The sequence below is a fragment of the Siniperca chuatsi genome, linkage group LG1 (assembly GCF_020085105.1).
Source record: "Siniperca chuatsi isolate FFG_IHB_CAS linkage group LG1, ASM2008510v1, whole genome shotgun sequence".
NCBI lineage: Eukaryota > Metazoa > Chordata > Actinopteri > Centrarchiformes > Sinipercidae > Siniperca > Siniperca chuatsi.
In genome coordinates this window covers 2,261,496-2,289,357 of record NC_058042.1, presented here as the reverse complement: position 1 = coordinate 2,289,357, position 27,862 = coordinate 2,261,496, and the positions used below count along the sequence as shown (strand labels likewise).

At 42.2% G+C, this 27,862-nt stretch overlaps 1 protein-coding gene across 11 annotated transcripts in view; it reads left to right on the top strand.

Moving 5' to 3' along the window:
* The window catches only part of LOC122881859 (serine/threonine-protein kinase BRSK2-like), a 137,265-nt gene extending 109,859 nt beyond the window's left edge, over window positions 1-27,406 (top strand). For 3 of the 11 annotated variants that reach the window (XM_044208576.1, XM_044208585.1, XM_044208620.1), the window contains exons 13-21: window positions 1,330-1,389; window positions 6,289-6,349; window positions 11,303-11,510; window positions 12,111-12,159; window positions 13,841-13,964; window positions 15,505-15,685; window positions 17,633-17,722; window positions 21,530-21,577; window positions 24,624-27,406. In XM_044208576.1, the coding sequence (XP_044064511.1) occupies window positions 1,330-1,389; window positions 6,289-6,349; window positions 11,303-11,510; window positions 12,111-12,159; window positions 13,841-13,964; window positions 15,505-15,685; window positions 17,633-17,722; window positions 21,530-21,577; window positions 24,624-24,847 (1,045 nt within the window). In that variant the 3' untranslated portion in view covers window positions 24,848-27,406. Of the gene's footprint in view, window positions 1-1,329; window positions 1,390-6,288; window positions 6,350-10,849; window positions 11,511-12,110; window positions 12,160-13,840; window positions 13,965-15,504; window positions 15,686-17,632; window positions 17,723-21,529; window positions 21,578-24,623 lie in introns of all 11 variants that reach the window. The other 8 variants (XM_044208558.1, XM_044208567.1, XM_044208592.1 and 5 more) reach the window with 6 other exon arrangements.
* The last annotated feature ends 456 nt before the right edge of the window (window positions 27,407-27,862 follow it).

Here is a 27,862-nt window from a genome sequence, read left to right as displayed (position 1 = left end):
AAAGATCGTTTCTCAGAAAAGAAGTTGAAATAATTCATACTGTTGGTCTTAACATAAATCTATAGTACTGTGAAATCGTCCAGCAGACTCCTGTGTTTCTCTGTTGAAGAACATCGAGGATGTTATTAAAAGAAAACTTTGAAATAGGAATTAAGGCTCGGCCACAGCAGGAAGCGGCACAGCGAAATTCCTTCTTACGAGGAATCTTTGGTTGTAGAAGTTGGGTGACATGGTGGCTCGCTAGTAGTTGGCGAGCTAACGGCTGACGCGCTGGCCAGCTGGGAACATCCTAGAGCAGTCACAACAGCTCTCCGAGCTTCTGTCTGTTCTCTATTTACTGGATCGTTTATTCCCCGCTGATATGTTGTCCTCAAGATTGTTCTTCATTTCATTCAATAAAAAGTTTTTGAAGTAGGGAAAAAGCTAATTATCATTTCCGAAGCTCATGAGCCTGGTCACTATGTTCACGCAGTTTACTCAAAGTATTTGTGTGTAAACCATGTCTCTGTTGTGGAGCAGCTTATACTCCGACAGAGGAGGTTAACTAAACGTGGATGGCTAACGTGTGTGAATTTACCTCTCTGCCGAGCGTGAATCCACTAGTCCACTAATCGCTGCAGTTCTGTTGAAATGAATTGATTTCGGTTTTAAATGCTGGTGTCTCCGGGCCTATACTGGCTCCTTACACTTTGCAACGTTATCGTCCAGCTATAGAGGAGAGACGGGTCTCTCTCATCAGTTTTACTCTTTGATACTGTGACATTGTGCTTAATAATGTTTCACAGCAACATACCTGTTCTATAAGCGTGTGTTGGACCAACAGTGAACTCTTCATCAGAACTCAGACATTCTCACAAACAGCATTTAGTTTTATGTTTCTGCTCTGACAGGGTGCTTGGAGATCAGGTTCACCCAGCAGGACTTACCTGATTTGTTATTGTCCCAGAGCCTGCTTAGCTGCTGTGCTGTTATTACGTTTCTGAGGGTCTCTGCTCGCTGATGAATGATTCAGCAGAGATAATAAACCTGAACATTAAACCGTGTAGTTCCAGAAATTGTCTCTTTACAGCGAGGGAGCGTGTTGAATGTCCCACAGACTCGAGCATGACCCATGAATGCGTTTCTCCTCCTGGTTTTTGTCTTCGGATTTCTCAATCTGTGCATGTACCGTTTGTGTTGCTCTTTGTTTCATGGTGATTTATTTCATTTTATAGTGCCAAATTTAAAGTTTTGTTTGTTTTTTATAGTGCTGCATGCTGTACATTAGGATTCCCCTTATGTGACTGCCTTTCTGTCTGTCTCTTGATTTTCTGTCTGCCCCCTTTTTAGCAAATCTGTTTTCAGTAAAAGCTTGGATATCACAAACGCTAACTGCAGCAAGGAAGAAAGGTATTGGTCGGCTCCGTTCGTTGTTTGTATGTTGTGTCAGATCCATTTTGTTCCTTAGTTTTTACCATCCATTAGTTTAGTGTTCTGTTTTTTAGTATTCAGTGCTTGCTAAAGTCCTTTACATGTCTTTGTCTTTCACTTTTAAATGTAGCACGTTTCTCTCTATTAGAAGTAACCTGTTTACATCCTTTTATTTAAGAAATCTGTCTTTTACATTTTTTACTTTCTAACAAAAATGAAACTATATAAGAAAAATAAAAGTAACAAGGTTCTATTTTCAAAAAAAATAGGACATCACAGATCACATTATGTTACAAACAAAAAAACAAAACAAAAAATCTCAGAAATCTCCAGAAAAACACAGAACATCTGCCACTGCTGTAAAATTATTGTATCCTGTTTTCAATACAAAAAAACATGTTTCAAGAATAACTTGAAGTGAGGGTCAGTGTCTCGAAATGAGTCAAAATAAGACAAAAATCGCTGCATTAGTATAATGAAAAATGTAACTGGACACTTAAAACAGTTTGATTTGTCTTAGAAACACGTTTTGAGAAGATAAGTGTAGTCATCACAGAAAAATAATGCAATTACTTTAGCAGTTTACAGAGTACGTTGTATGTTTTATTTGGACACTCAGTGCTGATACTTGACTTGTGTGGCACATTTCAGTCTATGAAGTGGCCTGAAATGCTGCCAACAACAATATCTTTAGCAACCAGTTTGTTTGCGCCTGCATTCCTTTTTTCGCCAAACACCTCTGTATACCTTATTACCTCATTACCGCTCAATGGCAGGGCGCTGGTTTCCCTCCGATGACCCTGTCGATACGTCGACTCTGTGACAAATCACCTGTTTGGTCGTCTAGTTGACACTTGTCCTTAGTTGAGAGACACCAGAGAGGGAAAAACACTCTAAGAGAATAATGATGACCTTAATGCTGTACTTGTCATTATTTTTATACAAACAATGGATAAAATGTCCAAGTGTAATATGAAAGTAGTGTCTCTTAGTGACAAACCCACAGAGAATTCTCACCAACTCTGCAGCTCTACGGAGCTTTTCGGCCTCTTTCAGCTCCTAGTTTTAGCACATTTACCGTCTGGTTCAGTCAGTTTCCAGCCGCAGCAACAGCTGTTTTCAGCAAATAAGCTCTGATAAACCCACTGTACACACCTGCCCAGCCCCAAACAGCAGACAGACAGTTAGAGACCAGCTGGTGGGTTAGGGGGTAGCAGCTAAAGAGACCAGGAGTTGGAGACCAAACCAGAGCTGAAAGGAAAGTGAATATTGGACTCACATTCACCAGACGGATACAAACACCACTCCTATGGGATAATAATGTTACTCTGTGTCTGCTGGATGTGCAAATAGGCAATTGATGCCAACACATTAGCCATAACACCTTTATAATGTGTAATATGTCAGAGGTATGTGTTTTAATGTGTCGTGTAGTTCTTCTGCCACCAAGTGGCCAAAAAAAAAAAAAAAGAATTAACGCAACTTCAAAATTCAGGTCTGCGCCTGCGGATGGAGTGGCAGATAACTCCTGTCAGGTTCATTTCATCGTATGAATGTTGCCCTAATAAAATATGTGAGTCTGTGTGCATTTTACCAGTTTAGTAAATGATTTTAATACATATCTGATGTGTGCCACTTCTGAGCAAAAACTCTGAGTTTGGTCACTTTCACCAGGCAATGAAAACATAGCCTTTGCTGCCCAACAATGTGTCGAGTATCAGCATTAGATTAGATCCAGTATGTTACCAATATACATATTGAAGGTAAATTAAAGATGGTAAAACAGTAACACTGATAGCAAAACCCTGACTGTATCAGTGTGTTTACTGTGAGAGAAGGAGCAGAATATTTTCTTCTCTGTGAAATCAGAAAAATAGCACACTCTCCTGTTTGCTCCCACCTCCTCTTTGACGTTACTCCCTCAGCCCTCAGGGGCGAAGAGAATTTTTAGGTCAACTTTTCTGTTTCCTTCTCTCGCTCCCCCTCCTTCCTTCCTTCCTTCCACCCATCTTCACTCCTCATTGTCAGTGTGTGTGTGTGTGTGTGTGTGTGTGTGTGTGTGTGTGTGTGTGTGTGAGTTTATATTTGTTTGTGCCAGTCTGTTACTTCAGTGAAGCATGGGGAGGGGTAATTTTCATCCTTCGTGCCTTCCCCAGCCTCCCTGTGTGGCTGACCTTGTGCCGGTAGAAACGCAGTTTGTCGATGTATTTGCAGCCCTGATGGAGATTAGCATAAATTAATTGCCAGGAATGCAGATGGAGCACAAACAGGAGATGGATATAAGGCTCTCACTCCCGCTGAATAGTCCTTTATCTCGCTCATCATCTAATTGGGGAGATCCATGAAATGAAGCATGTTGCGTTCTCCTCTGACGCTCCTTCTCTAACACACATCACCAGCGATTTAACTGTGAATTCATTTTCAGATTTCAAAGACTAGCCGGCACCAGCTTCCTGATTGTGGACTGGATGAGTGTCACAGTTAATGAGTTGCATGTGAATAGAAGCTCCTCTCTGAAGTGTCTGACAGTTTTGACAGTCTCCTCACCGTTATTAATGGAGCATTGTTCAGATAAAGAGTAACTACATCAGCAAGCAGCTCTGATTAGCTTGTTTGTTATTGGAAGGGAAAAGGTGATTTTATAATTTTTCCTGGTGATATTTTACATTTTTCTTATTGTCAACAAATCCCATGTGCAGAGCCAAACCAACAGTGAACGTATCTGCTAACAGGTGTGTGTGTGTGTGTGTGTGTGTGTGTGAATCACAGCCTGATGCATCTTCTTCCTCCATTGTTGTCCAGAAACTATTAAAACACATCAGCGAGCCGCTCTGTTGCACTGGGTGACATGTTCCTTCATCACCACGAACACACACACTGTAGTTTATTCTGACTCAGTCCCACACACACCGTCCTGCTGCCCCAAACACTCACTATAGCACCACATGTGGATTCATCCGCCGCTGAAAATAGTCCCCAACAAATGGACTGTTTCCTGACAGGGTCAGTAAGTCACTGAGACAACACATTGTTGGTTTTGGTCTTTTCATGGGATTTTCTGACACTAAGAAGAATATAGAATAACACCAAGTTTTCCTTAAATTTCCTTTTTAAATTCCTTGTTCTGTGAATAATTTCTCATGTGTACTGTCATTGCCCATTTATTTTTTATTATAAACAACTACAAAATATAACCATTTCTAAAAAACGTCACTCACTTGTGCACATGCATGAGATAAACAAAACGAGGATACACTCAGAAAAAACAACCGCACAGCACTACTAAAGCTCAAAACCTCCACAGGGAACCTTTACTTTTTAGATTCACACAACTTTATTGTTCTGTTAGGAACTTAATGTGTTGAGAACATCAACATTCACACAGACAACGGACACAATATAGCTAAAATCTATATATAGAATTACTGACAGTTTGTCCGTGGCTTATGTAGCACAGACATCATCATTTTCAGCTGTCAGACTTCGTAGAGGGAAGATGCTCAGAGAAACACAAATTACACTTTTACAACATGCCTCATGATGGGTTATTGTGAGAACCGAGAGAGAAACAAAGAAAAGAGGCAATAATAGTTATAATGAAAATTATTTTAGAAGGAACAAAATTACCACCATTACCACTGAGCACTGTCGTGGGTTTGAACTGAAAATTGTGTAAAGTTGTCTCATATAACGACGACACAGCTGCTGATTTAATACCACTGATGTCATCCCTCCTTTGTGTGTGTGTGTGTGTGTGTGTGTGTGTGTGTCGTCAAGCATATTTAATTATGATTTACTGTTTTCATTTTTCACTTCCAACAAAGCCAAATTGTCTACGGGCAATTAAATCCCAAAGTCTTCAAAGACATCAGCAGGCCTGTATGGTTTTTGGTAAATGTGTGTGTGTGTGTGTGTGTGTGTGTGTGTGAGGGTGATCCAGAAAGAGACGCCATTTGGGCAAAAGGGAGAAAGAGAAGGAGGGAGATATGAAAAGTTAATGATACGTAAATGAAAAATGGAAAAGCTCATGAAGAGAAGAAAAGAGAAACAGTGCTAATGAAGTGTGTGTGTGCGTGTGTGTGTGTGTGACATGCCTGAACTATTTATAGATATTGACTTTAACCCAGGGTGTTGGTCATGTTTGAGTGTTAGTAAATGTTAACAGGAATCACTCCTTGTGCGATGGCGTCTGGCAGAGTTTCCTAATAAGCTCGGGCTCCCTTAACCACACACAAGCTAACGTCCTCTGCACACTGCGGATACAAGAAGCCGCTACAGGCTCTGCTCACACCGCGAACCTTCTGTGGGCATTAGCAGCGTCGCTCTGGCTGTCAGTGTCATAACGAGGTTCAGCTGGTTAAAACACTCACCGATTGGTTCGGTACAAATGGATTGTCAGCAGTGAGACATGAGGCTGCGTGAGGTGTGAAAGAAACAAAAACTATAATACCATGTGTTCACACTCTACTGAACACATAACAGGGTGGTTTCACTAAATGAATGGATAAGTCAGAGATGCAGGTAAAAAGTGAGTAAACTCCAGGACTAAAACAGAGGAACAGAGGAGAGAGAGAGAGGGACGTTCTGCTGAAGGACGAAGTCTTAAGAGTTTGTGAAATCTGCAGGCGACAGAGACTTTAAGAATGAGTCTTCTCTCAGAGATCTGTCCTCGTTTGAGTCACTTTTCTCTGCCTGAGATCAAATAACCTTCAATCTGCTCGGAGTTCAGTTTAGTTGGATTTCTAACAACTACACAAAGAGGTTTGGGGATTCTGTGTGTACCTGTTGTGTGTGTTGTCGTGTCTGTTGTACAGTGTGTGAGCCAGTGTACCGTGCAGTTGTTTGTGTATTGATTTTACTTTGTTTGTGTTTGTGTAGATCGCGGTCTATCAGCGGCGCGTCCTCCGGTCTGTCCACCAGTCCTCTCAGCAGTCCCAGGGTAAGTGTCCGTCCTCCCCCACGCACTGATTGGTTTCCCACAATGCACCTCACTGACTGACTCAGCTGGTATGTTGTTACGCTCACACACAGATACCCATTCACTTCAGCCTCTCATCAGCAGCTCATACACACCACTGTGGACTTCATTATAAGCGTGTTTGATGTACAGCTGAGCCAGAATGAGACTGTTAAAGAGCCAAAACTCTGAGTTACGTAGCAGCTCGTGGTAGCTGCGAGAACTGTAGGAACCGATTTGATGAGCGCAGATCTTTGTTTTGTGGGAAATGTCAGGATAATTCTGGTGGTGTTCTATATTTTTTCTTATAGTCAACAAATCCCATGAAGACAAAAATACCTGACCAACATAAATGCTGACGTATGGAGTCCTTTAGATTAGAGTAAACAGTAAATAGGTTGTAAACAAACCCCCAGTTAAACCACTTTATCAAATTTAAATATTTGGAAGAAAAGGGGAAAGAAAAAACACCCATTAATGTCCATTACAATTCATGACAAAGTCAAAGTATGACTGGCCATAGTTGAACTGACAGACCCTCACTGTTGGAGTAATAACTTTTAACCTTTACCTTTGTTGTTAAGTGAAACATAACCAGTTTGTTAGATTCACTTATCTAAAACTAATGCAGTCTAATCCAGCAGTCCTGCCATAAATCCTCCCTTCATGAAGGTTATAATGTTTCAGATGTGTTGATTGAACTTTATGGTCATTTTGGAGGCTGTATTTATGGTTCAGCTATATTGTGTTATACTGATTATATTTTAATAGCTTTTTAAATAAATATATAATCGCAGTGTCGAAATAGACAGGTCTAATAAAGTAGTTCCAACTCTCGAGTGTGGACTCTGAATGCATAATGAGAGTAAAACACATGTTAAGACTTCAAATGTTATCCCTCCACTTGCAACTGCTGTTGTTTTTTTGTTGTCATTAATCATTAAGTTTGTCGTGTCTGTGGTAAAGGCTGAATAAATTACATGACAGCAGCGACAGCGTGGAGACAGCTACACTGGTGTGTAGACTCACACGGCTTATGCAACTAGTGACACCACCTACAGCATAATATATAATGATGAAAACATATTAAAGGGTGGGTATTCTTTTGATTTCCGTGTCATGACATAATATATTTCCACAGTGAGAGGCTTCGTTCCCATGACTTGTTATGTCAGACTCATTCTACGCCAACACTATATACACGATGAAAATGTAAAAGAGAACTAGAAGCTGCTGTTCATCCTCTCATCAAGGTCGTCACCTGACCTCGATGCGACCGTCAGGCTGTACTGTACGTCACAGAGCTTTAGATGAAGTGGGACCGAAACCGTCAGAGGCCAAACACCAAACTGCAGATGAGATCCGCTGATTTAATGTCCACACAGAACGGATTCTCATGCAGCCGCAGATTAGTTGAAGAATCCATCCGTCACTCTCAGAGAAAACGCCTGAAAACTGCTGCTGCGGTGACAAAGCAGAAAGGTTAACTGTGCAAATCAACGTGCAGCTTCTCTGTTTTTGTAAAGCCAAGCATCTTGTAAGCCAGCCCTCAGCAAGGACACAGGCTGTGTCTCATCAAACATTCGCTCTCTCGCAAAGCACACAGAAACGTTTACTTTATGTTGAATGTCATTGTGTTATTCTTCAAGGTACATTATATTATCCTTCTCTGTTCATTTGTTTAATTATGTAGCGTTTAAAAGCAATGAATAAAAGTCATCGGGCCTCTTCTTTTTAAACCTTTTTCCTGGGAGGTTTGTTTGTACGAAGTCGGATCGGCTAAACTCTCTTAACTGCCCAAACTTGTCGTTAATCGCTCGTTTCAACCCGATGAATGCCGCCTGTTCACGAGGACGTGCACGTTTGTGGGATTTGATCATTAGCATAATTAATTACTATTCAAGGCTTCCGGTTCTGATCCATCTGTATTCAGGTTTTATTTACAAAAATCTGAGTCAAAAGTAAAAAGAAGAATTCCACACCTCGGAGCTCGGAGTCTAACATTTAGCAGTGCCAGAAGTGATGTTCAGGGACCCAAAGAAAATATTACTACAGCTGTCACCGTTGTATCATGACAGAAATAAAGTAGAAATGGTCTGACATGAAGTTAGATGTCAAAAAACATCCTGCTGAAGTGGATGTTCACCTGGACATTGACCTACAGAATAACTCCAACTTGCCTAGGAACTTCTGAATTGTTTACATGGTCATGTCAAAATCTCAGTAAAATCATAGCAAACCATGATGCACATCACACTCAAAGGGAACCTCTCCTCAACTCTATATTGCACAGCACAGTTGATCCCAAGTGCTTTACAGCATCAAGATAACAAAACAAAAGAAAGGAGGAAATGACGTAAAAATAAAATAAAGTAAAAACGCACAAACGAAACAGAGGCTTCAGAAGAAATACAGGAGCAGGAACCAGTCCAGTTTACTCTTAAGAACCTCAATGGAATGAGAGAAACAAGTGAACAGAACATGGATTTTAACTCGTCAGTGTCATAACGATGACCGTGTCTGGTTTGGTCTATCTGTACATGACTTGAACGACAGGTCTGGACCATTTGTGAATTTAGTTTCTACTGAAGAGAAAAGTCTAAATATGAGACAGTGTTGGTACGTGCCACTATGGAAAACAGTGTGTTTGTACGAGCGGTTCTTGCATGAAGCCCATCGCGTTAAAGAAGAATTAAGAATGAACTTAAGTTTGTGATTCCTGTGTTAACAGTCTCCCACACACACACAGACACACACCTTCCCTGTCCATTGAAATAACATGAGCGTTTCATTCATGTAAAGCAGTCTTCACACATGCTTTCTAATGCTGTTATGAGAACAGACTGACAGGTCACCTCAGGGCTGCTCTGCTGCTGCCGTTGGTCCGGCTGTGGGTTCGCACTGTTCTGACCCGTCTTACCAGTGATCTGCTCATTCATTCCACAGCATTGTGCATCAGCACTGTGCATGCACTCTGGCCGCTTTCCCAGGTGGAGGGTGAAGCTAAATCCGTTAGCTTTCAAGCTGGTTCACTCGCTGGTAATTAGGGATGCACCGATGGATCGCACAGTAATCGTGAATATGTTCTGTCAACTAAAATCCTAATTTAAAGGGAATGTAAAAATGTGTAGCTGATGAGCCTGCTGACTATGATTGATTAGCTGGTTTTAGTTTGCCTGTCAGACACAAACATAAATCCATTTCTCAAATGTCAGGAAAATGATTTAGGTTATAGGAATGCACTTTAAAGTGAGACTGTGTAAATTTTGAGAAACATCTTCCACTTTCAAATGAAAAGTTAAATTCATAAGCAATAAAATACTCATACTCAGTTCAGTATACTCAGGGGTTTTGCTGCTACAGACTTACTTGGTCTGTATGACCAGCAGCTCACAGTATACTGGCTAATGTTACCAAACTTCAGATAAATATTGCTGTGTAACTATTACTGAGACAATTCACTTACTCTTCTTTACTTGTGCTTCTGTTACACAACATTTTGGCATGTCGCCGATTAACATTTCAGTGTATTTATCATAACAGTAAAACTTGAAGTAAACACACTGTACCTCACAAGGAGTCAAATCACATAATAATGACGTCTTTAAAGCAACTGACTTTTCTTGGGAAATGAAGAGAAATTCAATGTATCTTTATCCTGTAATTACCACTTGTGGCCACAGGCGCCGCTGTTCAGTAAAAGCTACATAGCCTTCCTTTAAAAGTGTAATAATGTAAACTAGAATGATCACATTTGTCTGGAAAAGCTGGATCTGGAAAAATATTTTTTTTAAATATATTTGACATTTTTAATTCCAATCTTGATCATCATCAAAATACACATAGTGGCACAGAACACAGTACATGTGCCATTTTGTTTTTGTATTCAGCAAAAATGTAAATCATTTCGTAACTTGCATCGTTAAGAAATCATTTAAAAACTTTCTGTATCAACATAAAAGACAGATCACTTGGCCCATTTCCAAACTTTTTACCAAATTCCATCATCAGACAGAGACACAAACTAATGCTGACAACATAACCTTGATGGTGGAGGTAATAAATGTCAGTTTGTCATTGTTGCATTACTTTAATGTTGTGATTTTACAAGTGAGAAAACATTTCAAACAAGTGAGCGTAAAACGTGTGGAAGCAGATCCAGTCTGTATCTAAGTGACAGGAAACTGGTTTCGTCCAGCGGTTTTGATCTCGGTGCATCCCTACTGTTAATGCCTCATGAATGCTCCACTGCTGCTTCCTGATTGGCTAATCACTGTGCTAATTGCATGTTCTGTTTTTCTTTCTTTCTTGCACTCTCACCACCTCCTGCCTGCTCCACCTCTCAACCCATCTGCCACGCTCCTTTTTTATTTCCTGGTGTGTTTTTTTTTAAATGGGAATGAACCTTTATTGGGCTGTGGTGCTCCTCTTTCTCATTGGCTGACTCTGCCGTCATGTCTAACGGTGCATGACCAATTGCAGCCCAACCGGCGGTTTTTCATCCCACCCCAGTCCCCAGACCTGTGTCAGTCCCCCAACTGCAGCCCCACCCACTCCCCCGAGGTCCGCCTTAACGGGGTGGGGCCACGCACGCCCAACTCCTACCAGCCAAAGATGGGGTCTCCCCTCATGCACCCCCGCACACAGACCCTCCCCGCCAAGCCCAAAGTGTCTGAGAAGCCCCTGCAGACCACCAGGTCCAACCCCCTCCCCAACACAGCTCAGACCCCCACCACCCCCAAATCTGAGCCCTCCACGCCCAGCCAGCCTCTGGCTCCCTGCATCCCCAACAGCCCCCGGGTGAGACGCCACCCTCCCCTCACAGTCCCCCCCAAGCTCTCCATCCCCCTCTCCCCCGTGCCTCCTATGTCGCCCCGCCGCCGCCACCACCACCTCCACCCTGACCACAACGGCAAATCTGTCCCCATCACACAGGTGACCCCCCACCCCTCCCCCAGAGGGAGCCCTCTCCCCACCCCCAAAGGCACCCCGGTGCACACGCCCAAGGACAGCCCGACTGGCACGCCCAGCCCAACGCCGCCACCCAGCCCCTCCATCGGGGGCATGCCCTGGAGGACACGCCTCAACTCCATCAAGAACAGCTTCCTGGGCTCACCGCGGTTCCACCGCAGGAAAATGCAAGGTAGGGGGGGAGGACACAGGAGGCGGGATGGGTGGGCGGTTTTGAGATGAAATGAGACTTCTGTACATGATTTATTCAGATCAGATCTTTATAATATTATTTAATTCTTATCTGTATAAGAATCGATTCAGCAGAGAGCGTGTTTATGCATCAAACCGCATTCTTGTCGCTCAGGGGAACAAGTACAAATCGTCTCTTTGCTCTTAATGGCTGTATTTAACGGTTCACCTGCTGCCAGCCTTATCCTGAGAAACAGCAGCCTCTAGCCATGTCATATACAAGATAACTATCTCATTACAGGGAGTGGAAAATTGACCCCTTTTTTTCTGCCTTAGTTTAGGTAGTTTCCCCATAGCTGCTTTGATAGTGCCATGAAATCCCCCCAGACAAGCTGAACGGAGCCAGATAAGACCAGATAATCTCATTTACACTGACAGATTATATATTTATTGAATCTGAAATAGCACTTGGTGGAAAAACAAGACAAACAGAAGTATCTTTATGACCACAGTTTCTACAAATTACATGTGAAGACATAAGGAAGTCAGAAATCACATTCCACCTACTTACCTCTGTGACCTTTGACCTCTGTTTCCACAGTTCCCACCCAGGAAGACATGTCCAGTCTAACTCCAGACTCTTCTCCAGAGTGAGTAACGTAGCAGCGCACCTCACCAGAGTCAGGCTATAAAAATGTCGTTTCAACAGAAACAGTAGAGAACCGCTGTGCGCATTACAGAGCGGTTTCATTTCTTCTTTCATTACTAATCCATAAACACACATTCAAATATTAACTTGATTATTATAGTATGCATTGCTGTAGCACGGTAGCAAAGCTAAGTGGTTGTAGCTTTTCAGATGTGTTTTGAATGTTAGGCTAGCAAGTTAACAGAATTTAGCTCAACAGCTGAAGGATTTCAGACTGACTCTGGTGACTCATAGAAAAAACTCATTTCTGGGAATTCATGTGTGTTCGTTCGGAATATGAAAATAATATTTAAAAAACAAATCAATAATACAAATGTAAGTGTAAAATCACATTATAGAAAATATCATTTGCAACACAAAATTTATTTAAATTGAGCATACTCTGTGGTATATAATCAAAAGCTTATTTGCTTTTTGTTTTCTCTCTTTTTTGAACTGAACTGTGCAACATGTCAGAGGAATAGGACCCTGTTTTCTGTCACTGCTGCTAGAAATTCACCACATTTGATATAAAATCCAGGTGAAACTGAACTGGCACAATCTGAGAATCAGTAAAAACAAAAATTTAACCCAATCATCTTAAGTGACAACAATCAGTCTTCACTAATCCCAAGGTCCTACATGTCGATGCTACCAGGGTTAATGTTAATATGTTAAGGGCTCGTTTAAGATGCTCCAGGGTTAAGATGGCTGGACTTACAGAAAGGACGCGGTGTGTTTAAGGTGTGGTTAAAGTACGGTATCTCACATCACCTGGTTAGGACTACCTGCAGGTCCAGAGTTTGTGATTAGAGACTCTTTAAATAGTTGATAGTAAATCAATAGTTAAGCATTAGTTTTACTACTGTTATTGTATTCTCAGGTTATACGCTATTTCTTCATGTCATTCTCTTATTTCCATGTAAAACTTTTGAACTTTTCCTGTTTGCATCACAAGCACTACAAGTTAGAGCTCCTGTTGTTTTCTTTGTGCATATGGAGACAAACTGTGAAAGTATATCTGGTGTTTAACTTGTGTTGGATTGTTTGTAAAAGCTGCTGCAGGGCTCCGTGATGCACACGGTGATGATGGAAGTATTTACATCACACAGAGGATTACGCAGATCGGTTTGTGACGCTGTTACGACAGGATTTGGGTTAAATTTAGTGAAGTGCTGCTACCAACATTTCACTTTGCCTCGTAGTAACAGGCTCTTGTTGAAAAGTTTGACATCCTATCTAAATGTTTAGCTACCTGCAAATCGTAATTTATATTTGTTTATAATTGTGTAAAATATGACATTAACCATCACCCTGTCAGTAAATTCTAATACATTAATGTATCCTGTGATTATGAGATCTATTTTTGGGACAAACATCATGGATGGGTATGTGGATTTATTAGACAGTTGATATTATGCAGTTTCCTTATAATGTGATTAAAACATTTACTTAACATTAACTGGAAATTGAAGGAAAGCATTAAATTGTGAAATATTTGATCCGTACTCTCTACCTTTTTCCCATGGCAACATTAGTCTGCATCCACTCAAAATGCATCTACTTCAGATGTACATTGTTGTGAACAAATGCAGCTGAAGTTCTGAATCATGTTGTGATCTCGGCCTGTTTCCTCCCTGCAGACTGGCTAAGAAGTCTTGGTTCGGTAACTTCATCAACCTGGAGAAGGAGGAGCAGATCTTCATCGTGATCAGAGACAAACCTCTCAGCTCCATAAAGGCAGACATCGTCCATGCCTTCCTCTCCGTGAGTCTCTGCTTCTTTGTTCCTCTCTATCCTTAAAGGGACAGTTCAGGTTTTTTTAAAGTGCGGTTGTACGAGGTACTTATCCACAGTCTGTGTATGACCCGCAGTTTGGAGAAGCAGAGATTTGTACCAGCACGGACGCTAAGCAATGTACTGCTGTGGACGGGGTCAGCAGCAAAACGTTATACGCTATAACGCTATATTCAGAATATTTACAGCGCCTTACCTTGCCATCAGACAGCCCTTTCCTTTGGCACTACAGTTTCTCAACCGCAGGACTCCGGCTGCGTTGTACAGTGCGCGGCACAGTATATAAGTACCTCATACAACCCCACTTCAAAAAACCTGAACTATCCCTTTAAATCCCAACATCCATCCATCATCTGTTCTCTTCTTTTCTGTTGCTGTCTGATCAATCCTCTCATATTTTCACTCGCGCTTTTTTTCTGGTCGTTCTGTCTGTGGTCTTTTCCTGTTTTTCGGTTCCGTCCTCAACACGCTTTACCTCCTTCACCGTTTGGCATTCTCACAATATGCGGTGCGGAGTATGTGATCATACAACAACTGGAGTTTGTTTGCAGGCTGGTCGGGGAACTTTGTCTCGTCAGTTGTCTTCTTGCAGTTTTCTTCCTTAATTGGAAAAGTCAAAATGCTGCAACACAGTAGACTGAAGACCCGAGGGAACGTCTTCAGGTTCAGTTCGGCCTGAATCTGCCTTTGTTTTCTCCCACATTCTAACAGGGTTGAGCTCAGTCCTTATTCTCTGGTGTTAGGAGAGGACGAAAGAAGACGGATCATTCTCGGCACCTTCCTTAGATGTTACGCTGAAAACATTGTTCATGGTTGATAAAATGCATTTTTTTCCTGCAACACCATATGTAGTATATGCTACTCTGTAAAATGTCCCCTCTTGAGTAAAAGAAAACTTGCTGTTGAATCCAACAAACCATCAAACTTGAAAATGGATGAATTTGCAAAGCAGCTGTCCCGCATACAAAGAGTCTGATTGGAAAGATGCTAACTCAAATAATCTTTATTCATCTCAGCCCAGTTAGCTAGACAGCTGTAGCAGTCCAAACAGCTTTTAAACTTGTGTGCAAATGTAAAGATAAGTTTAGATGCTAAATGCTGTGGTGCTTATTCTTTAACACCCCTGCTAACAAAACACTGTCTCCGAGTCTCGAAGACTAAAGGAGCATTTCTGATGTCTCTCCAAAGACCTTTTATTCTTCCTTTCAATAATAAAAGAATATAAACAATACATGTGAAAATCACTTCTACGTGATTTGTGACTGTCCCGGTCAGTGCGTGTTTTCATGTGTTGAAGGGACGCAGCATCCTGTGCAGCAGACTGCTGTCTGCTCACATCTCGTTGTCGAAATTGACTCTGACGCTGCAAAACACACAGTCTCCTTCTGCTCCTGTCTCTTTCTCTTACATCTGTGCTGCCATCTTAACTGATGCAGAAGTTGTTTGTCTGTGTTGTTGCTGACTCAGAGCCCCCCCCCCCCCCCCCTTTCTAACTCTCTCTCCCTCTCAGATCCCCAGTCTGAGCCACAGCGTCATCTCTCAGACCAGTTTCCGGGCGGAGTACAAGTCCACAGCCGGTCCGACAGTTTTCCAGAAACCAGTTAAGTTCCAGGTGGACATCACCTACACTGAGAGCACCAGCGCCACCAAGGACAACGGCATCTACTCCGTCACCTTCACCCTGCTGTCAGGTAAACAACACACAGTACACACAGTCCCACACATGCTTAAGTCTCATGATCACAGATCAGTAAGTATGATTTGTTGGTAGGTTACATTTAACTCGTGCTGAACTAATTAGTCAATTAATCGATTAGTTGATGGACAGAAATTTAACTGACAACAATTTTGTAAATCTATTGTTTCTCTTCTATCAAGCAAAACAAGCCAAACATTTCCTGTTTCCAGCTTCTCCAGTGTGAGAAAGTCCTGCGTTATGACTGTAAATTTAATATCTTTGGGTTTTGGACTGTTGGTCAAACAAAACAAGCAATTTAAAGATGTCACTTTGGGCTCTTGGAAACTGTAAATTTCTGACTAAATAAAAAGAAACTAATGAAATACATAAATCAGATTAACCGGGAATGTAGATAACTGTTACTGCAGTTGCAGCATTTCAACAGCTACATATCAACACGTAGGAAGAAAGTAGTCCTTTAAAATCAGAAACAACTTAGAAGTTGAAATAAATGTTTTTGGTTTTTTTTAGACTTCTGTTTGTTTATAGTGCACCATCACCCAAAGGATCTGTGCACACTTTACTAATTAAATAAAAACATCAGACACAATATGGGCACTCTCTCTCTCACACACAAGCATAAAGACACAATACCAGTAATCCCAGTTAAAAATTGAATAATTAATATAACGACAGATCCTCGGTCCATAGTTGTCAGGTGGAGGTCAGTAGAGGTTTAACACGCCTGTTCACTTCCCTTCAGCGGAGTCCCAGTCAGCATGTTAAGTGACGTTCAATGCAATGAAAACTCTAATGGACTTGTGAGAGATCCGATCCTGCCTCTTGATCATTAACTTGTGTGACGTTTGATTTCTACATAACATCAAGTGCCAAGGGGAAGTGAATGAGTGACCATTGAAACACACCACACGTTTAGCCCAGTTCTTACTTGCAGATCACCAAAACAAACAAGTGCTTACTGGGAGACTGTAGTTTGCAGGTGCTATGAAACATAATAATGCAGACAAAGATGCACCACAGTGTCTGAATGGGAGCAAATCCCCGCAGCCAGGTTCCAACACCTGGTGAGAAGCCTGAAACCAGAAGAGTGGAGGCTGTTACAGCAGCACATTAATGCCCATGGTGTCACAGTCACATATGGCTGCAGCGTTTGGGTGGCCACCTACTTTCAGCCGTGTAGTGTGAGGAGTTGGGAGTCTAAAGAGAAACTGGAAAAACACTGTAAATATAAATGAATGAACAAGAGAGTTGAAGCACAGAAATGTTGAGGTTCCTGGATCCTCCCTGAACATGGCCACATCATGAAGGTTTCATATTTCCAAGTAGCCAAATCCACATCCCAACAAGAACAGGAAGATTGGAGACAATCTGAGGAAGCTGGACATTCAACAAGTCTGAATTTAATGGCGTCAGATAGATGTGAAGGCTACAGCAGCACAAGGTTAAATACACAGAGATTACATGCACTTCTTCTTCTTCTTCTGTCTTAAATGTAGCCTATCACTTAATTATCATCTCTTCTACACAAAGTAACTAAAATCTGTTTAATTATTGACATGAGATTTTTTCCCCTCACAGTAAAACCACACTAACAATCAGACCAGCACTCACTCCCTGTCTGTTTTTTTAATTTTCATTTATGTCAACGGCATGAAGTTATTAATATCCAGAACAACGCTTTACACGCATCATGTGAACAAACAGTTACACGAGTCTCAACTGGCAGTCTTGTCACTGTCGGATATTACAAAGGAAGCAGAATTCTCTAATAAATGATGGAATTGATTCGGAAACATATCAGGATTCATTGTGAGAAGCGGTGACGAGCGTCCCTCCAGCTCTCTGCTCCCTCTCACGCTCATTTTATATCTGAAACGACTTTCAGTCACCAACCGGCAGTCGGAGGAAACCTAATGAAGCTCTGTTGCTCTCTCATCAGGTCCCAGCCGACGTTTCAAGCGTGTGGTGGAGACCATCCAGGCCCAGCTGCTCAGCTCCGACCAGCCCGGCATCCAGCCCCAGATCTCTGGTAAGTGGAGTCCCCCGCCACCCGACCACGCCTATACCCCCAGCCCCCTCCTCCTCCTCCTCCACGTCCTCACAGCCTCCCTCCCTCCCGGCGTCCTGGCACTCCTCACAGCACAGCCACACCCGTGGCCCACCTTGGCTTGGACCCGCTCGGCTCAGCTCAGCTCGGCACACTGCTTTCAGCACACGGCATCTCCGTGCATGTCCCTGCCACATACCATGGCGTGCGCACACACACACACACACACACACACACACACACAGGACATGGTAATGTTAATCAATGAGCTGTAGATGTGCATTTACAGGGCTGATTATGGCTACTCACGAGCTGTACATCAAACTGTAATTTATCCTCCGCAGACAGCAGCTCGGCGCTCACCCGGCGTCTGACTCAGCAGAAAAATACACAGCAAACAGTCAAACAGATGTTTCCAACTGTACATGTGTAGATTAGCAGTTACATTTGTGCAAACAGCGTTATTGTCTAAAAGAAGGAGAAAGGTATCAAGATTTCAGAATACATTCATACTTTTTAGTGTATAGTGTTACATAAACACAAATCTTCTTTGATATGATTGGATATTTTGGGCTGCCTATAGATGGATGGATTCTAAAAGAAAATATGGAAGAAAAGAAAGTGACTGTGTGTTCTCCAGTTGTCCAGTTTTGTTTGTTAGTGTGACACTGTAGTGTCCTGTTGTTGTGTCTGTGGTTATTTACTTGATAATGGTCCCCTCTGGTGGTGAAGCAGAGTAACTGCACACACTGCTGCCTTCAGAGTACCGACGTGTTACTGGGAGAGAACCAGTCACCTGCTCAGCTCCCACTACAGTATACTAGAGCTAAAGCCTGCAGTATTTAAACAGATAGTTTGGATTTTTTTTAATACAGATTGGCAGTGATATTAATTCATAGACTTAAACTGAGATGGCACGTGCTGACCTCTGATCTCCCACACAGACAGTGGCTCCAAAACAACAAATACAGCAGCAAATGCAAAGCAAAAACTGCCAGTAATCTAGTCTCTCTTGTGCAGTGAGATCATTTTAACTTGTGTCCAATACGGGTTTCACCAGCTACTTGACAGCGCTGTGGGTCTGTTAGTAATGGATAATAAAGTTTTAGCCAGCATCACCAGATTTATAGTAGTAATGTGAAATGCGATCAAATACAACTGTTCTGCCATAAAGTCGACTTTCATGATGCCTACAATGTTCACAGAGGTGTTAATTCAATTACATGTTTTAGCACTGGGGTCATAGTTAGCGGTGGTGTTGTACTGGACTGCATTATATTCAGAGGTGTTTCTAATATTCTGCCCCCCTCATGTATGTAAATATAAAGTACAAAAAATTAGAAACACCTCTGAATACAATGTACAACAGTACAACACCACCTTTGTCCATGTCTGTTTCCCCTTACCTTAACCTGAACCCAGCCACAAAGGGCAATACTATATGGAAAAACTTTTTTTTTGGGGGGGGGGGTTCACCATTCGAAGGGGAAACAAACTTTAACTTGAGACCGGCACTATGTAGTTAAGCTTTTTGGCTTTGGCTTGTGAGCACAAAGAAGAAAAAGACAGATCCATGTAGATCCAGCCCCCTCCTCTCAGCCCCATTAGCTACTGTTCATTTTTGTTTTGTAAGCCACTGGCCAGCTGGAAGATCTTCAACTACAAGACTCTTACATCACATTCAGCGAAGACCCAAAATTAAATCACTTAAACACAACGAACCAGTAGCACCAGTCTGGCCAGTCACTGCCACAGATGGGAACTGTTATCAGGAACTGTATGCACAACCTCAGTCACCCCCACCATGTCGATGTGCCAATAACCCACATCTCTATCTATCTACTCTATCTATTCTCTCTCTGCTCCTCTGGCCTGCCTCTCCATGCCACCCCGCTTCTTGTCATCCACAGCTTTACTCTAATGCCACTTGGATGGACTGAATGACTCGCATGCTGAATGAAATGCCAACCCAGAACCATGCACACATACTGTTTGGCAAACTAGCCTCTGGGCTCGGTACTGGGGAAAACCGGTCGAGCCGAGCCAAGCTGAACATAAGCAGGGTCGGGTTTGTCAGGGATCCGACGATGCCAAACTCTACGTGTGCTGATGGTTCTGGGTGAGCTGCCATTCACACACAATTGTCTGTTTGCCACTTATGGTACTGATAACTAAAATGAAAGCATGCTCTATATTGTACGTCGCAGTGACAAACTCATGAGCGAGCAAACAGACCGAGTATGTGTTTGCTGATCTCTTTGCAAACGGCCTCAGAAGCAGAGAATCTGCATGTGTTTGATGGAACTTACTAAACATTTAACAGCTCTACAGTCTTATGAACCTGATGGCCTCCTGTGTGTGTGTGTGTGAGTGAGTGCTAGCACATACATATGTGTAAGGTTATACTTGTGTGGATGCAGTAGCAGATGGATTTTAAAGGGTAATGTCTGCCACAGTAAATGTTCAGCTTCACAGAGTCTCCTGTCTGAAATATCTCGTGGAATTTTTCCTGCTATTAACACAAAAACAGTTACCGAGTAACTGCACTCCTGATTGCTGGGCACATGCCAGACTGGTGATAGACGTGCATCGATAGCATCAGCTGATACTGGCCCAAATGTTGCTATCTGATTTGTCAGCCCAAACCTCTCAGATCACAAACCTAGCACAGTAGTCAGAACCAGCCCACATTTGGTCCTTCATTTAGTAAGGCCACAAGGAAACGGGACAGAAGCCGACCCTTTCGTTACGTTTCTAGAAGGTGGTAACAGTAAAGAAACATTGTTTAACGTGGATCGGCACAACTGTTTGATAGCTGGTTTCGTTTTGAATCCAGGTTGATAAAATTCCCGGTTTCACTAAGCTCTGACAACAAATCTCGTACTTTTTCCCTGCTCGCTCTTTTTTAGTGCCAAACATTTCATAGCTTCAGTAATTAATGTTAATATAAATGAAACTTGGCGGTTTTCTGCAAGCCAGTGTCTGTATTCAGCCAAAGATCATTTGTGAAAGGTGACCGAAGCTTCACCCTGTGATCCCGAGCGGACGGTGTGTCTTTGTAGTCCAACACCACCAACGGAGTAATGAGTCTTCTGTGGTGAAATGATCAGCTGATCACGTCAGTTTCAGAAGTCTGAATCTCCTGTATGCAGTTAAGACTTTTTATGACATAAAATAATACATTTGTGCATAAAAAAGGACAAGCTATAATGTTAGCTTCACGTATAAAAATGGAACAAGGAAGTCACCACAAAAACATTGCAGCAGGAGGATTCTGATCATTTAAACACGCCTCTTTACAGGCTAACATGACTAGCTCATCCACTTTCACCAAAACCTTATTTCAAACCGATATTCCACCTTAGACAGCACATCTGCCCAGTGACTATCGAACATAACTTACTGTGCATGATTTTTCAACATAAAGGGTAGTTCAGTGGCACTTGGTCGTCCATCCATGGATCTGCATAAGGTCCAAAGTCAGTAAGTTTTCATCTTTGACCTGTAGAAACAAAATCTGTCAGACTCACCAATGACTGAAGCATAGAAAATGTAAGAGTAACGTAGGATGAAGGAAATCCCTCCAGCTATAATTTATCACAAAAAAACAGGAATTTGTCAAAAGAGAGCGGGAACTGAACATTTACCGTGTCTAGAGTTATCCTCTAAACTCAAGAAGTGCCATGTATTAGCCAGACTGCTGCTGATGTCTGATGTCAGCTGACTGATGATGAAGCGCTGGGCCTCAGTGAGTCGCTTGGTGTTTCTGACACTGTCCTCTGCTCTCAGATGGCTCTCAGCGCTCAGCTTCTTTGCCCAGTAAATCCTCCAAGCGTGGTAAGACCCAGAGCGCCCGGGAGCACCCGGCAAAAACACCTTAACTCTGGCTTTTAACACACACACTGGCAACGTGCTGTTGGCCTGTCACCAACACACCCTGTTTGCACTAACACGTGTGTGAGTGTGAGCTGCAACAATCCTACGTTCAACTTAACAAGTCATTTAAATGTGAGAAAAATCTATTGTTCTACTGTTTTCTTTAGAAATGCCTTATTCTGCACTTTAACAGAAAACTGACACAACCAGAACAAAACTAAAAGTCTAAAGGCATGCTAGAAGCCTCTAGAGGCTGCAGCGTTCATTACACCACACAGAATCAGTGAAGGACCGAACGAACAACGTACAGATTGTTACGTTTGTTCTGAGTGGTGGCACTAGAGAAAAGCTAAAGAAAACGTGTCAAAAATGGCATCCTCGGGGAAGCATGAATGCGTTTAGTAAGATTTTCGTAATCTGGCCATTAGATTTTGGTAAATGGTCTTTTACGCCTGATGGTGGCGCTAGAGGAAAGTTCAGTAGGTTACTGAAACATTAAGTTTCATCCTCTGGAGAAAGTGAATATTCTCAGCAAATTTCACGATAATCTGGCCGGTAGTTGTGAAGAGATGTTTCCCTTAACTGAAATGTTGGACAGGCCAGTTCCAGCAGCTGTTAGAAATGATGCTTCTGTGAGAACACACCTCCCAAATCTCAACGTGTCGTGCAGATCGGTTGGCTCGCCTGCTGTCAGGAGGCGGGTTCCAAACTGACGAGAAAAAAGAGAAACCGTTAAGAAACAGCCATGCAGATGTCTCCGAACAACCACGGTGCACACGTTCGCCTACGTGCAGCCCGGAGACTCTTTACCCTCTCTCGTCTGTTTGAAGCCCTGTCGATTCCATCAGTGAAAATATTTAGGAAAAATATTTGTTGACTTTTTTTAACGATGAAAACAAGACGATAACTATAGAATAAGTAACCACAATACCACATTAACCACAATTTTCGTTAATGAATCAAAGCGAAACAATATGACAACATATAATAACTGAGCGAGCAAGTTCATTTCTGACCTTGGAAATGGTAGTCTGGCAAAAAAATCTTAAAAAGTCCACTTACTAGTTTTCAACCACATTTCACAGTCATGGAGACGGAGGAGCGAGACGAGCTGTCTCCATGACAACTGAGCTAACAGCGTCCACCGAGGAAGACTGTGATGCGGCTGAAAGCGTTGGAAAATGCTAGAAATTGGACCCTGTGTTTAAACAAGGGAGAGGAAAGGTAGTGAATAATGCCCGTCCCACTCTCCTAAAGCCCACAGTGACATCTGAAAATGATTCTTTTTCAAACCAAAACCAAGAACAAAGATTTTCAATTTACTAATCGCATACAACAAAAGGCAAATTCTCACATTTGAGAGGCTGGGATTAGGAACTGTTTAGTATTTATTCGTGTCACATGTCACAGCAGGACAAGAAACAATTGGTTGATTAAAAAACTAAAAATCCTCCACCACCCAAAATACAGTATCTCCTGGAGCGAGCGGCCTGTTGCACTACGAAGCAGCATCTTATTTTAGGTTTTAGGGCAGATTTGTTCTTTAAAAGCTCATTTGGAAGACTAAATGACTCGATAAGGTGGATATATTTCATTGTGTGTGTGTGTGTGTGTAGCTCTTAACTGACCTGAGTAACCCTTTGCATGCTAATGCTTGATACTGGGTTGTACCCCCCCCAACCTAACCTCATAAACTTTCCATATTTGAAAATCACTGGAACAAAATATCAGACACCAGAAATGTACACCCACTGTGCTGTTGAAGAGGAATAATGGTAAGTTATCACAACCATCCACTTCAGTCTGACACACACGTATTCCTATTCATCAGCAACAAAACAAACAGGATGAGGTCTGTAATCACTGAAGGGACACAGTCTGAAGACTAACCTTGGCAATAATTGATTGTGTATTAATGTGTGCACTGTGCTGTAATGTTGCATGTTTTGATTCACTCATGACTGTTTTAAAGCACTTACCAAAGAACCTCTGTCTTAACGGATGGATGTTGGATGTTGTTGTGATGGATGTTGATCTGATGGAGAGTTAACGGGAGCTTTGGAAGACATTCATACAGAGAAAACAGTCCTGTAAGAATTTGGAGAAGAGAATTGCAGAATACATGTGAGCATTTTTCTGCATTAAAAAGTACAGTAGGTAGAAATAAGACAAAGTAACAACCATTAGCAGTAGAAACACAGCAGGTTATTTGCATGAGCCTAGATGTACCAAAAAACTGAAGTTTTACAGAAATGCTGGGCCGGCAGCATGAAACACAGGCTTGCCTATGCTTTCCTAACCAGCTGAAACACTTTGAAGAACTTTTTGTATACGAAAGAATGTCAAAATATCGGGATTGTCTGAACGACACGTTATAACAAGATAAATAGCATATTCTTATAACGTGAAAATATCTTGTTATAACATGAAAAACATCGTTATAACATGATACTGATACGTGGCAGCAATACGCTTCCGTAGTTTCCCTCGAAGCTTGAAATCTAAAAATTATTTCTCAGTAAAAAGGAATAAAAAAGTTAAAGTTATAACATTTAAAGGAAAACCAGGATTTGATCTGATTTGCTTTATGATGGTTGAAGTGCCTCCTGCTCTTCTTCAGTGGATCTCTGGCACTGAGTGACACCTGAACTGTCCTCCTGCGCTCCCGTTAGCTCTCCACCCCAGCAGGGGAAACTGAGACTCTGCAGCCAACTGACCTCACACTGATACTCAAATGCAAAAATCTTAGTCCTTGTAAAAACTTTTTGGGATGTGACACTAACTCACCTGTAATGGCTCCTTTTGGTGCCACCTGTCCGTCCTCTGGCCTTAACAACCCTACAGCCTTTTCCCATTTTTCCCGGCTAAAGAGTCTCCTTTCCTCCAGCTCCACTCCTCCTCTCATCCCTCCATCATCTCCTCCTCCTCTCCTCATGTTAACCCCATTGCTCATCTGTTGTTTGTTCTCTCTCTCTCTTTGTTTTTTCTTTTCTTCCCGTCTGTGTAGGCAGCCCGTTGAGTAACTTCTTTGACGTAATTAAACAGCTTTTTTCAGACGAGAAGAACATCCAAGCGTCCCACTCCCCTGGCGCCCCCGCCACGCCTAGCTCCCCTGCCAAGCATGCCCCCAGCAGCAAGCCCAACCAGCCCCCGCCCAATGACTCTAAATGCCCCCCCGGCAAAGACAAAACAAAGATGGCCGCCAGCAACAGGACACAGGAACAACCTTAAGGAGCGGTAGCTGTGCATGACTAGACGAGAAGCAGTTATCAGGTCACTAAACAAGAGAACGACAGAAGAGCTGCTAACTTTGCCCTTTAGTTAGGAGTGAAAACAAAAAAGAAATCTACTTTTTGCCTATAAATTTTGTACTGTATAATGGGAATGGCTATTTCAGTTTAAAAGTTGATCAGTATTTTACAATAAGTAGCAAATGTAGCTTTGTTGTCCCTACCTTCTGTCCCTCTCTGTGTCCTCGGGGGTCTTTCAGTGGGTGTGTGTCCTCCTCACATGTGTGATGGCTTGACTTGTCTCTGCCACCAGGGATCATCCATAATAGCTATTAACCTCGGCGGCTCTTCGAGACCGGCCACCGAGAGTCCGAAACTGAAGAAAAGACAGAGGACCCCTTCCCTTCCCTCCCCCACTTCACTTCCCCCCGGGCCCACATCAGTAGAGTCCACTTCGCCCCACCAGACCAAACAGACACATCTCAGAAGAGTTGTAAAAAGAAAAAAAAAGCCTTAAGACAGTGATGTTTGTCAGTCTACACACACACACATCCCCTCTCCTCTTCTCTTTCTCCCACATGTACATAAAACAACACATACTGCATCGTACTCCTCAACACAAACATGACTTCTCTGCGGGATGTAATGACTTGCACACGCTGACATACAGGAAGCAGGAGGTGGAAGAAGTGGAGACGGACAGACGGATGGACGAACGCTGGCTGGATTGTAATTCTTTTTAACGTCGTCTTTCTTTGTGAACCGCAGGATTTCTGAGCGCGCTCAGTGACGTTTCTGTAAATGGGTTCTTGCAGATAAAAGGCTGCCCATTAAAGTATGATAAGGGGGGAGGTGATATTACATAAATGAATGATCTATTCTGATGTACAGATTAAATAATGTTCCGTATGTACAAAAAGTGTAGTTGTGACATTATGTTTTAGAGTTGTGTTGCCATATTTTGTTTTGTATTCCTGTTAAGGCCCGGTCACACCAGCAACTAAAATGGCAGATTTTCACGGCGAAATCCAATTCCAATGCAATCACTGCAAGCTTGGGGCGAAGTAAGCAAGTATGTATGTTAACTTCAACTTTGGTGAGCACACAAATGTGCGTTGTTGACCAATAACAAGCCGTACGGACAGAGCTGAGCTTTGAGGGAACGTAGAGCTGAGCTTTGAGGGAACGTAGAGCTGCAGAGTCCAAAATGGAGGAAGCTACGTAGCTTGTTAGCTGGGTGTCAGCCATCAACTTTTATTTAACCTCCTCTGTTGGTGCAAACTGTTACACAACAGAGGATGGGTTTGTAGACAGGAGTCGATGGTAGAAATACGTCTTTTGAGCAAACTGTGTGAACTTATCGTCATGTTAGCGTTAACAGGCCAGTGCAGAGAAAACAGAAAGAAGCTCAGAGATAGTGACTGGATAACGCTAACATGTTCCAGCAGGCTAGCCTGTTAGTGGTTATCTCACCAGCTTCCCCTGCAGGTCACCGAGTTTCTAGAACAATATATTTCACAGAGACGCACAGCAAAGTCGCTTTCTGGTGTGACCAGACCTTATCGATGAAATGTCTCCTTTTCCTTTTGCACTTTTGACAAGTGAATCAGATTTGGGTTCAGTTACACCATGTCAGGGCATTTTTCTTTTTTTATTATAATTTCTACAATATTGAACTGCTGTGTATATTTTTGTACTTTATTGTATTTTGCCATTAATTTATTCTCAGTTATTTATAAGAAAGATGTAGAGAATGTTTCTTAACGTCAAATTATTTAAGGATATTTTTGTCATGTCTAAGTTATTTGATCACCGAGAAATCTCGAAACGTTCGAGCGTTCGTTCCTTTTCCCGGCTTTTTGATGAGAGAAACCTTGTAATATACATTTGGAAAATGATTTACCGTAATTTAAGAATGTAGACTTAGCCTCTTTGAGAGGAACAAACCCTTTGTTGATAATTGTCGGCTCCCCCCCTCCCCCTCCCCCCGTGCGTATGATGACCAAACACTCATTCTGTAAATAAGCCGAGTTTACTGACAAGCTTATTTAAAAAACCAAGGGGATTCCTACTCTTAGCTTTGACCTCGTACGGTTGTTTGCATGTTCAGCATTCGTCTTTTCTTTGCATGTCGTCGTTGGAATTGTTCTCCTGTTCCCTTTTTCTCTCCACACTTATTTATGTATTTATGTTCTTTATGTGCATTTGTTTGAATTTGCCTTTTGATTTGATTTTTTTTCCGCTGTCCTCTCTCTCTCCTTTTTGATTACTGTGTACGCACAGTAACCGTGCAATGCATCCTCCTCACTCATTCTCTCAAAGAGGGACCTCTCTGGCGATCAGGTCGCTCACCAGCTGGGTGGGTGTTGGGTTATCAGAGAGAAAAATTAAAGCAATACCTTTCATTGTTCGCTTTCCTCTTTTTCTACTGGGGGAATCCAGAGCACACAGAATGGACACGGAGCGCTACTACTGAGCAGGATAACCACTGGCAATGTATTCCCTTGTGATGTTACTGTGAACAACTTCAGTGCTAAAGGAAATAAATCTGTTGACTTTGGAGCTGTGCACATTTTTTTTTTGGTTATAAGATGTTTATTCACAAAAATATGTACATATTTTACATATTCAGAGTTGCTAATCTACATGCAGCTGCAGAGGATTTACATTACCAGTTTACATCTTCACTTGCTGCAGCTGTATGGGCGCCACAATGACTTGCTTTCTGCAAAACTGCACATTTTTACATGCAAATATATGAGGGCAGTTATTCTCAGTTCCACTCAGCCCATCACCCAAACAGTGATAGTCCAGTCATAGCTTAGCAGCCATCACTGGGCACGTGGTTTCAGGTGTTTCCACATACTGAAGCAGTCTTCTGCAGGGTTCGACTGGTGAGGATGTTGATCTTTTTTTTTTAACCTGGGATCTGTAAGCTTTAATCTTTTAGCACGATATCGTGTGTAGCCATCACGTTTTTATGTAAGACTCTTTTACAGCGTTATTGTTTCAAAAC